Here is an 11,708-nt window from a genome sequence, read left to right on the forward strand (position 1 = left end):
GCTTGGACTGGGGTTTAGAGTCCCCTTACTGAACTAATTGTCCATTTCGGGGTTGGTAGCTGATCCTGGTGGAGGCAAACGTTTGGACTTTGGTGTGATCTGCTGATCTGACAAGATTAGATATCGTCATAGGCTCCGATCTGCTTACTGCTAGCATATACCTTTTTGGTATCTTTTTTAAACCACAAATAGCGAGATCGCGTGTAAAGTGACGGAGACGAGAGGCCTGGAACTGGAGTTCAGTGTTTTGCAGCAACACTCAGGTAAGCCAGACGGAAGCCAAGAAACTCCGGCACACTGCATACCTGCACAATCTTGATCACAATAGTTGTATATCGTGAGCATCGAATGTGCCTAGTTTGACGTCATCTTAATCTGTTTGACTGTTAATTGGCGTCAATAGTAACGAAAAAAAAGAAGAAGTAAATAAAAAATCAAGGTTGGATACATCCTTGAGTTTTATGAACAGATGTAAAAATACCACCAACCAGAGCTGTCAAGGACATGATAGTACTCCGTACCTATGGCACGTTCCCTGATTGGTCAATTTGAAATCTCTTGTGCTATACAGTTGCGATGTTTTTGGCGACAAGTGAAATGCATCATGTTTCAACCACTATGACGCCATACTTGCACAGTAGAAAATCAACCTCAGATCTTTCAGAACAAGGCAGATACGTGACCCGCGCGTCAATTGTATACACTCTTCCTGTCATCATGCCATGCCAGTCTCTCAGATCCGGGTTCTGTATATTTCAACCAACCTCCGATTATCAACACTACGCATGAGCTGGAACAAACAACAATTATGATACCGCATCGAAATTCAAGCGCCTCTGAAGCGTCGAGTTCATCAGTGCACGAGTCCAGCCAGGCCAACAACCTTCGACTTCTAGTACCAGCTTCGCGACCGCCGCCTGCAGATACGGCTCATGCGTATCGCACGGCGCCTTTGACGCGAAAGCGTGTGCCCGTAACTTTGGCTTGTGAGCCGTGCCGAAAGAAGAAGATCAAAGTAAGTCTACCGTTAGTATTCTCGTGTACAAGGTCTGATAATTCATAGTGCAACGGCAATAGATCAACTTGCTCTCAATGTCAGGCGCGGAAAATCGACTGCGTCTACAGACAGACAGCAGAAAGCAACTACCGGAACAAATACGAGTCACTATTGGAATCACACCCCGCTGCCATCGTCTACAGGGCCATACAAACTCGACCCCGCGCTGAAGCGCTCGAAATCGTTCATCGCATTCAAAGTGGCATCGATGCCGAGACATTATCGCGGCAGCTCACAAGCGCCGACCTTCTCCTACAAGTGCGGCTAGAACCCGAAACCAGATCCCGTTATCAGTTTATCTACTCTCCGCTTATGCCAAAGTACCTTCAGACCACGACGAATCCTTTCATGAAATCTCTTATTCACGAGTGGAGTGATAGAGACGATGCCAGTGTTATTGCAGACCCAGCAATAGAGTCTGATCTTGGATACCGAGCACAGTATCTTCGGCCACATCATGCAGCTACCATTGTAGATTCTCGGCTGGACGACATTGTGCCTTCAAAATGGACATCAGTTGGCGCCAGCGACAGTACCATGAGAGAACTAATACGAGCCTACTTGTTACAAGAATACGACTGGTTCACATTTTTCCAGAAGGACTACTTCTTGGACGATATGCTCAGTGGCTCTGACGTCTTTTGTTCATCGCTTCTGGTCAACGCTGTTCTTGCAGTTGGTTGTGTAAGTTAACGGTGAAAGATTGTGTTGCTTCTGCTGACAATTCAAGCAATGTAGAAATAAATTTTCCGAGCCTGCAGAATTTTGGAATCCGCATAGTCTGGGCTACAAGTTTTTGGAAGAGGCTCGGAGACTTTGGATACTAGAGATCGCTCATCGAAGAAGTTTGACGACCTTACAAGCTGCTCTTGTAATTAACTCAATCGTGAATATGTTTGACATGGATCCACTATCCTCAGCTTACATGGTACAAGCCACCAAGATGGCACAGGAACTGGATCTGTTTGAACCAACGACGTATATCATGAATAAGAAATTACGAAACTCGTATGACCTGACGGCGTGGTCTTTGTTTCATTGGCAATGGTACGTAAAGCCTTCTGCAGAGTGTTCAAAGCTAACTATATCAGTACTTTGAGCTATCAGTTAATGACAGTCCCAGTCCTACAAACTCCACCCAGAAACCCGATCCCAGACCCGAATCGCGATCCCGATTGGTTTGGTGAGATTTGGCTCAAGTACCCATCAAGCTCAATTCTTATACCAATTCGAGTCGGGATCACGTTCCAAACCAAGATGAATTTCGCCGTTGTTCTGAACGAAGCTATGCTAGATTACCACGGACAGTCTAACGAAGATGATCTGGCACAGAACGGAGCAGCGAGAATTATGGCGATCGTGCAAAAACTGGAAAGCTGGTATCAGACTCTGCCAGAAAGTCTCGTCCCGTCTAAGATTGTATTTCCTTCGCACCTCAAAATTCAGTATATGAGCATCCCTCTAACAAATTGAATCGGTACTGACATAGACGACAGCCTACACTACTGCCACGCCCTTGTGCAACTATTTGAGATCCTCGCCCCAGAAGGAAAGATTAGATCCCCGTTTGTCCAATTCGATGAAGGCCAACTATTTCAGTCTCTCTCTAAATACAGAGGATACTTCGAGACCATTCTGCGGATTCACTATCTTCGACATAGCTTTGAATATGGAAATATGATGCTGACACGCTTCCTCGCGATGCTTGCATTCTTAACCTTGAGCAGACTCGATCACCTGGCTACTGAGCCTCGAAAGGCTTTGAAATCATCCGATCTTGACGTCGGCGATGCAGATCCAAAGGAAATTCGAGCGACGCTCCTCATAGCTCAGAAGGGCCTCAGCGATCAAGGAAGAGGCTATTACCTACCCAACATATTGCTTCGAGATGTTCTCAGGAATATGACGGCGAGAGATGCGGCGTTGCTGCAAAGCGTCATTACAATACAGCCAGAAAGCCCCGATGAATCGCGACAGAGGAAGATGTACTTGGAGGGTCACTGTCCACCAGATATATTGCAAATCGCACATGACCCTTCTCAACAACCTAATGGCAACTGGATACGGAGGTTTGCCATACTGACACTGGGGAAGAAGTTAGGTTGTTCGATCTTGGGGATGACGTCAGGTGGAAAGGAGGGTTGAATGGTGCGTTCACTTTGCATCTTAAGGAAAATACGATTGGCCTTGCCACAATTTATATAGATATCCAAAACGGTAGAGCCATCTCTACCAGTATTTAGAATCTTTGCATAATCGATTGGTATAGCTCACGTTCAGCCAGCGACGCTAAACCAGTAGACAACAAGCAATGATTTGCAAGAATAGTGTTTCAATTGTAATTCCTGCATGCATATAACCTGGTGCAGAGACGTACGTGTTGATTAATGAAATATAACACCAGACTACACGATACCTAGCCCTCAACGTATTTGGCATTTCCAGGCCAACCACACTCAAGGCTAATGCCAAGCTATGTTGCTATTTAATTAGTAGTCGCTACTGGTGTCTGGTGACTGCTGTACAGACGAGTGTGGCTCTCTTTCAGCAGCCTCACTACCGCTCCAGCTTGGGCTGCGTGATCGTAACGGTTGTATGAATGGACGACTCTCTCTTGCAATGGCTAACTCAGCGTTGGCCCCTGCAAGTGCTATTCTCAAAAGCTCAGCCTCACGCTTGTGAAGCTCGATCAGAGAGTCTTTTTCAGCCAATTGACCATGTAGCGCTTGCCTCTCTACTTTCCTTGCCTGCTCACGTTGGCTGTTGAGATTCTCAGCCTCCTGGGAGCGCATTGCACTTAGCTGAGCCATGAGCTCTCTTTTCTCAGCAGCTCGTTGGTCCTGCAATTGCTGCCGGAGCCCTTGGGCCTCCTGGGATTGGAGACGATTGTGCTCTATGAGAATGTTCTGGTAATCCTGCTCTAGGCGTTGCTTAACCATGACACTCTCACCAAGACTTCCATGTACCTTAGCCAACTTGCCAGCACAGTCTTGATGGACCCTCTCCGCTTGGGCGAGTTTACCTTTCAGGTCATCGACTGTTGCCCGAACAACGTTCAACTGGGTTGTGAGGATCTCGAGATCTCTTGCATCGTCTTCAGCTTGATGTAGCTTTGGCTGAGCCTGCTCAAGATCTCGAGTCGCCTTGCTCAACCTAGCTCTAAAGTCTTGTTCAGACTCTTGGAGTTGTAGGATTGTAGCATCTCTACGCTCAAAACGATGCTTCGAGAGGCCAAGTTCGACGCGGGCACGTGAAAGCTCAGCCCTTGTCTTGTTGGCCTCCATATCGAAAGCGCGTTGCGAATCGTTCAACTCATTTCTGAGCTGTACGTTCCTAGCGAAGCCCTGGAACTGATTGACGGTATCGACAACAGCCCGGACTGACGCAGAGACAGTTTCGAATCTGCCAGTGAGATCTTCACTGAACAGACGCACCGACTCTTGCGTGCTTTTGCTCCCAGACGCATCATTGATGGCCTGGAAAGTCTCTTCGACAGTGGGCTGGGAGGCCTTCACGTCACCAGATAACTTGTTCATCTGTTCAGTGAGGCCTGCCACCCGAGAGGTAAATCCTCCTGTCAGGGCATCGAGCTTGGCTTTCTCATCTCTGAGTGCCAATCTCTCTGCCTCAAGCTCCTTGAGCTCGCTTTGGTGGCCTCGCTTTTCCACCTCAGCTTCAGCTCGTAGTACTGTAGCATCAGCACGCTCCTTGTCGGCCTCTCGGTAGGCGGAGACAAATACCTCTCGCAGCGCCGATCTTGCATCCGCATCAGGTACCTGCTTCAGCCATCCGTCGAGACTTGCAGGGAAATTCGCAGAGTGGAAGCGTTGTGATTCCATTTTAGCAAATTATAGCGTGTTGGTGTTGAGGAGGGAAAAAAAAGAAGAAGAAAAAAAGCAACGGGTGAGATGGACCCGAGCAGGCAGGCAACACAAATCGACGCGGTTGGCAACTGCGTGCCAGCTGGCGCGCACTTGCCTGCCAGGTACACAGAAGCAATGCTATACTAGTAGGTAGTATCTACGAACTACCACTGGAACAGAGCTCAATGAAATATCACTCGATAGCTAGTGTAGGATAGCATAACAAAATTAAACCCCGTCGTATCGGTCGGTTGATTGAGGTGTCATGTCAAAGAGAACGGGTGTATTAGGTATACAAAGCAAGGACTTTACCAACCGGCGCTTAGGTATCGACAGAAGTAGAATGCATTTATAAGATGAGAAATACCATACTTGAGACACTGCTTAGAAAGGTCAGGTGCACCGTGTGTTTAATGGGAACACTGAATAGTAATTATATTTGGCGACCTGTCTCTCTCAGATTAAGGTGCCATACAGACCCCGACGCAAATCCAAGCTGCATAGGTAGGTAGGTAGGTATACGACACCATCTACCGAGTTCCATTCTCCCCTTCGCACAATCCCTACCGGGCTGTCTACCTAGGTAGGAGCCAAACACTCTAGGTGGGTAACAGAAGAAATGTCCTCTAAAACTTAGGCATAGATGCTAGCCTAAGCTGACATAATGTGGTCAAATTATTATTCAAGACCATAACCGTATGTGAACGGGGTGTAATCAAGGTCATCGGTCTTCGTGAAATCGTCAAGAGAAGAGATGTCATTTGAACGGGTGAGAAGTGTCAAGCGCTGCTTGAACAGGATTCTGCTGAGTCGCTCTTTGTTTTCGACGACATCGTCATTTTCGACAACCTGTCGGGGCTGGGGGAACTTGGGAACAAAGAGACCAACGCCTTCAATCACGGGATATTGGCCGTCTGGAAGCTCGATTTCAATGAAGACAAAGTCGTTCGCTCCCTTGTAGTGAGTGACAAGAGGCTTGATCACTTGAAATTCTTCGTCGGTCACTTTTCTGGTCACGACCTTGGTGCCCTCGGGGTATCGTGAAGTAATAGTGTAGCTGCTAGAGACTTTCAGGCTGTCGGGGTTGTTGCCTTGATACCAGGTACCGTCCCCAGACGCAGTTGAGCGAGGGAACACAACTTGGAGACCGATATAGTGCTGAGAATTGGCAGGGTGAGCCTTGATGAGCTTAATGCCCACCTGAGAATCAGGATAAATAAAGCTGCCGATGCCAACCTGTGAAGTGTCGTAGAAGATAGCTGAGGCACTTTGATGAGTCCTCTTGCTACGGCGGCCTTCAACAGCAATATCCACGGCGACTTTCGCGACCGTCTCAGACATGTCGGTTTTGGGATCAACAAAACCTCGAACAAATATCCTCGAGGACGATAGATCGGATGTGGAAAGGGAGGTGCGAATCCGTAAAGCTTCGGTTGCTGATCGATGGAGATGGGGGTGCGAAGGCGGGTAAGAGAAGAAATGTCCTCAAGACTTAGGCTTTCAAAATAAAGTAGCCTAAATGCTTCTCTAAATTACCATAAGATGACTAAACTATTTCGTCTCTTATGCGGTCTGTGGGGAATGTCAAATCTAGTGTTTTGGTTGCATTCGGCTGCCAGTTCAACGCAGTGGCGGCCGGGCAGACCTTCCAACCAGTCGGGAAGTAAGGAATACCTAGCAAACTCGTCACTGATACTTTTCTTGCGTTAACAGCTTTCCTCAAAACAACATCATTCACCACCACCACTCATCATCGCCATCAACACCACAAAACATCAGCAAGAATGAGTGGCAATATTGTTCTGCCCGACCCTTCAGGGGTCAGGCCCTACGACAGCCAACAACGCCGCCTCTATATGGAGAGGGTGTTTCGCTCCCAGGATCTCTGGGATAACCTCAACCAGAGGCCCAAGTTCCCAAGAGTCCGAAAGCTGGCAGAGGAAAATGTTTGCGAGATGCTCGATGGGAAGGGCTGGCATAACGCTAGTCACTCTTACTTCGAGTGGGCCGTCGACGAGAGAATCTGGGTCGCAGTGCGTAAGTGACGTTCATTCCATACTTGAAGGCCTCCTACTAATGGTAAATCAGTGAAGTGAGGCAAAATCGATCTCGCCCAGGCTCCTTGGCCTTTCGCGGGTCATAAGATCCCATCCCTCACAGACTTGAAAGTCGGCGTGTCTCGAACCTACAAGAGGTGGCGACAGAGCCGCGGCAAGTCGATTGAGGAGCTGCCGGGGCGTGCTACTCGAGCTCATAGGTTCAGAGAGGCCCCCGAAGATACCGATGGGAATGTGTCCGCCGTCACGGCAAACACACCCCAGCCTCCCGCTGGCCAGACGGCGAGCTCACGCTCGCTTGTCAGCCAAAGCGGACCTGCGTCGGTACAGGCTCAGCCTGGTTCGACTGCAGATGTGATTCCTCGGGTTCCTGCTCCCAAACAGGAGGTGGACCACAAGGATCAAAGGATGACTGGTAATGTTGATCCCGGTATCCCGTCCTGGCCCCTTCCTGCCGCCCGCGATAATGAGATGCAGCTGACGCAGGAGCCTAGCGACGCAGGTCGCGGGATTGATGACACCAGATCATCTGGACGGTTGCCCGAGTCTGAACGCGGACAGGGCACACCAGTCCCCCGCGCCACTCATCCAGTCGGAATGACTGCGACTGGTGGTGCGCCTGGTCGTGATCTCGCGGCACCCGGCCTTCCATCGCCGAGTCCTGAGACTCTCGCCATTGAGCGATTGCAAAGGGAGTTTCAGGAGCTGCGAGAGACCAGCGCCTGGATGATCGAAGAGCTCCAAGAGAATAAAGCCGGGAGTGCCAGGATCATTGGGCAGATGCGCATAGAGCTGAACGCTGTGCGTGATCAACTCAATGACGCAGGGAACAGACTCTGAGCTATCTTAACAGACTGTCAAGATCTTACAGACTGACCAGTCACAACAAGCACTACCGTATGTTATCTGGTTGGACGCAGTGGCCCAGCGCTTTGGAGATTTGACATGATCGAGGATCGCTCTCAGGGTTAGGGTTATGAGACATCTCTACAGTAGCGCAAGGCTGCTTGGGAGAGAGCTCACCTACTTTTGCAGTAATGCTCGTACGATCAATGGGGTCAACGCACTCAACGCGACCCATGAGCATACAAGCCTTGTCGTTAGACTGCCCGGCTCCTGCAGAGCAGGTGAACAAGACAGCCACTCAAGTCAAGGCTTGGGTGGGTGTGACATGAACAAAGCTCAGGATAGACATCGTGATAGAGAAGTGAACAATGACAATTGCAACACCCCAATTCATCAAGTCCCTCAAGTGAACGTGAAGTCATTTGCAAAATGTCGTAGCATGATAAGTAAAGACCATACAGTAAGATTCGACGGAGTGGACGAGGAAAGATTGGAACATGACGCATCTCATTAGGTAGGTCAACGCAATTGCCTCTCATAAGGTGTATCCCTTCTTGACGGGAGTATACTACCGACTTTAAAGCTTCTTTGCATACTTCAAGTTCAATTATAGTTAGGTGCTCAGTAGACTTATCTATTACATTGTAAGGTAGACTTATGTTGACCTACTTTGTATACTTATATTTAAAGTAAACTGATATCTGTACGAAAGACTTTTATTTATATAGTAAAGTTACATTTATGGTAAATAACATTTATAGGAGCCTTATATCCACTCTACTTCGTCGGCTTATGCTCTGAGTAGGTTCATTTATATTTGAGTTCACTTCTGTTTGCGTAATAGTAGTAGTATTTGCAGGCAACAGCAGTACATTAAGTGACAGTACCTGTAGAATGTCTCCATTCTCCTTGAGTCTTTTCTTCATCAAGAAGTATCGTAAATATGTGACATCTCAATTGGATCTATATGAGCATTATCTCAAAATGCTAGTTCTGTCATCGAAAGAAACGACACTCCCTTTCACTAAATCACAGAACGTCCTCAGTATCAAACGGTGTTAATTGAATAGGATATGACCCACGTCGAGAACTTCCTTCTTGCAACCTAAATTGAACGGATTTCACAATAGATAGCTGTAATTTCTGGAACGCCAGAAAAGATGTCCCTGCCCTTATGCGACCGCAGGCTGAGCATTTGACTAAGTTGCTGTAGATATTGCTTCAATGTCACTCAAGTTTTACTTCTACTTCTGACAACTTAATAGTTGTTGAAGCTTTTATTGTTGTTTGCTGATTATTCATCCAATTGTGATATATAATCAGTAGAAGTTAAAGGAATCTTAACTCCTCAATTGCTACCTTCCTGTTCTCCAGCTCCTTCAATATCTGGCCATCCATAAAACCCTGAAGATAGCCCTCTCCTAGAACACAGTAATCATTGCCCACCCTCCTGACAACAAGTGGAACACTGCATCCAAAAACAATACAGAACAGGTCTCCGCGATACACTTCCATATGCCCCCCGTGCTCGGTACCTCCTGGCACCCAGCCAAACCTGCCACCACTGGTAGTGACAAACCTTCTTCCACTAGAAACATTCCTAAATCTCACAAAGTCAGCCCATAAACAGTCTTTGTCGATATAGTCCGGAATCTGATCCTCGAAAAAGTCGCCAACGCAACCAAGGTCTCCGAGTTCAATTTCATCATTTGTCCGCCTCCAATCTCTCCAATGTTCGTACCGTTGCCCCTGGATCGAAAATTCAGTCCATCCTCTTTCTCTGAAGTTCTTCATTGCTAATTCAGTGGACGTTGGGAGGCTGAATATTGGCATCCCTTCATCTTCTAAAACTTGATGTTCTCCCATACACCCGAAACGACAGCCGATAAGAGTGTGGTACAGCGCAGTCCGAGTGGGCTCTAAAGTTCCATATGCTGAACAAAATACGTCGGTCTTTTCGAGTGTCCTGACTGATTTGTCTTTTGCTTGCTCGATCGTCGATTGACAACCCATCTCTTTGACCCTGTCAATGATGACACCGCGAACTAGTAAAACCTGGCCGTTTGCATAGAAAGACGTCTCTGCCGCTAACCCGCCATCCGCGTGGTATGGGAGAGTAGGACTGAGTTTGTCGCGATTGTGATACTTCCAGGTCCAGTCTGGAGCCCAGGATGGAGTTTTTGTTCGATTCCATGGGTTTCCATCGCGAAGGAGTTCGAGGCTGTTGTCGTGAATGATAAATAGCTGTGATACTTGAGAGAAAACCTGGGATGGCGGCAATTTATAGTCAACCACAATCTGATCCGCTATGACCGGGTCGATAAAGGCTAGGAGGCCATAGATCTTATCCAAGGGCTCAGCACAGGTAGTTGCGCATGCTACTTCCAACAGGTCTCCATATGATATGCTTTCCCCTCTTTTTCTTTTTCTCGATAGTCGTGCAAGACCTTTGTCTATGTGATGAAGATTTTCAGTGTCCCAAAGACCAGATACCTCGCCAACCGTTTTGCCTCGTGTCGCGCAGAGCATCTTACGGTCATACTGTAAACACAGATCTTTGACATACCAGAGACAGGTATGGATGGCAGTCAGGGCGTCCTGCACTTGTTTCCAAGTAACATATTCAACACCAACAAACATGGGCATACTCGAGGGAGCTAGTGCGGCTTCTTGAACGACCCAGAGACGAGACCAATAACCGCGTTGAAGGAAGGCTTGTAATGCTAGCCACTCCCCGTGTCCCCCAAGATACGCCGGGTTGTCCTGCAGGATGTCTCTCAGCTGACTAGTTGTCTTGTTCACCTCGCACACAGCCAGGGTCTTCAGAAGAGCCAAAGCTTTATCACTTTGGTCAGCAGCCGCTCCGAGAAACGCCATAGTGGTCCATGATGAAGTATACAAATCGCGCATCATGGCAACCTGAGAGCTGCGCTCGTCGAGATCTGCTTGGTTGATACATACTGCATCTGCCCAGAGTTTAAATTGCCCGTTGAAAAAGTTCAGCTCTCTAAATGAGCGGAGTGCAGCAGCTAGGTTGATGCTGACGCGCATTTCGACGTTGTTTATAATAATGGTTTCGGTATCTCTCGGGTCACCCCAAGTGTAAGATAGCGTAGCAAAGTCTCCCCACTGAAAGCGATAGCAACTCTCTGGCGGAATAGGGGGGGCTAGGTGACAGCCTGAGCCAGGATCTGCTATCTTGAGCCTCAGCCATGCAGCGAGATGTTCCTCTCTCATTTCTTGTGGGAATTGCTCCAACAAAAGGCTGTAATCAGACTTAACGTCTTCCAGAGAAGAGGTTGCTAATATACATTCTAGTTTATTTGCATCTGAACTTTCGGGTAGAATCGATAGAAGGCGAATTTCTTTTTTTGCTTCGTCTAGCCGTTCGTACGTCATATTTGGATGGAAGACGCAATAGTCTGCGATGTAGACGGTTGCAAGTTGGATGTGATTCTGTAAGATAACTGACAACAGCCTGGGCTCATATATGAGGGGTTATGTGTGTTACGTGAGAATTGGCTACCCCCTGCAACCAGCTCTCTTTTTAATTTGCCCGTTAACTCGAGCCACATGGTAGGGAAGGTAAGTATGTGAGTCCTACAAGAGATCTGGCTATAGCCGATTTCAATCTTTTTGCCAGATTTACATGACAGAATTGAGGATTCGGTAACAGCCTTATAGTTGATGGTGAGAACTACTAAGTTTGCCTGCTTAAACATGATTATAGAATAGGTATGGTAAAATGGTAACGGTCGACTCCCGTTGCGATCCTTGCATAGTGAAGTATGATCCCTTTTGAAGCGGTTTCGCCGTTTGAGAGGGAGGAGAAGAATCGTGAAGATCGACACAGTGAAGATGATGGTCTGTTCTCCCGGCCTGCGC

General features: G+C 47.7%; 5 protein-coding genes across 5 annotated transcripts; 2 read left to right on the forward strand and 3 right to left on the reverse strand.

Moving 5' to 3' along the window:
* Positions 1–808: 808 nt before the first annotated feature.
* On the forward strand, positions 809–3,202 carry B0J16DRAFT_397539 (uncharacterized protein; the record flags this gene model as incomplete). The annotated part of the gene is made up of 5 exons (XM_046132323.1): positions 809–1,015; positions 1,064–1,741; positions 1,788–2,104; positions 2,149–2,502; positions 2,554–3,202. 5 exons carry the CDS (start codon positions 809–811, stop codon positions 3,200–3,202), a joined length of 2,205 nt encoding a protein of 734 aa, XP_045985502.1.
* Positions 3,203–3,546: 344 nt separating this feature from the next.
* On the reverse strand, positions 3,547–4,896 carry B0J16DRAFT_319220 (uncharacterized protein; the record flags this gene model as incomplete). The annotated part of the gene is made up of 1 exon (XM_046125502.1): positions 3,547–4,896. One exon carries the CDS (start codon positions 4,894–4,896, stop codon positions 3,547–3,549), a length of 1,350 nt encoding a protein of 449 aa, XP_045985503.1.
* A 702-nt stretch (positions 4,897–5,598) lies between these two features.
* Positions 5,599–6,261, reverse strand: B0J16DRAFT_383458 (uncharacterized protein; the record flags this gene model as incomplete). Its single annotated transcript, XM_046131333.1, has 1 exon — positions 5,599–6,261. One exon carries the CDS (start codon positions 6,259–6,261, stop codon positions 5,599–5,601), a length of 663 nt encoding a protein of 220 aa, XP_045985504.1.
* A 443-nt stretch (positions 6,262–6,704) lies between these two features.
* B0J16DRAFT_397541 (uncharacterized protein) lies at positions 6,705–7,817 on the forward strand (the record flags this gene model as incomplete). Its single annotated transcript, XM_046132324.1, has 2 exons — positions 6,705–6,957; positions 7,018–7,817. The coding sequence occupies 2 exons, from the start codon at positions 6,705–6,707 to the stop codon at positions 7,815–7,817; spliced, it is 1,053 nt and encodes a 350-aa protein (XP_045985505.1).
* Positions 7,818–9,123: 1,306 nt separating this feature from the next.
* On the reverse strand, positions 9,124–11,222 carry B0J16DRAFT_371415 (heterokaryon incompatibility protein-domain-containing protein; the record flags this gene model as incomplete). The annotated part of the gene is made up of 1 exon (XM_046130407.1): positions 9,124–11,222. The coding sequence occupies one exon, from the start codon at positions 11,220–11,222 to the stop codon at positions 9,153–9,155; it is 2,070 nt and encodes a 689-aa protein (XP_045985506.1). The 3' UTR covers positions 9,124–9,152.
* Positions 11,223–11,708: the final 486 nt, after the last annotated feature.

Source organism: Fusarium flagelliforme (genome assembly GCF_020744385.1).
Source record: "Fusarium flagelliforme strain FIESC 12 MPI-CAGE-AA-0113 chromosome Unknown B0J16scaffold_3, whole genome shotgun sequence".
Taxonomy (NCBI): domain Eukaryota; kingdom Fungi; phylum Ascomycota; class Sordariomycetes; order Hypocreales; family Nectriaceae; genus Fusarium; species Fusarium flagelliforme.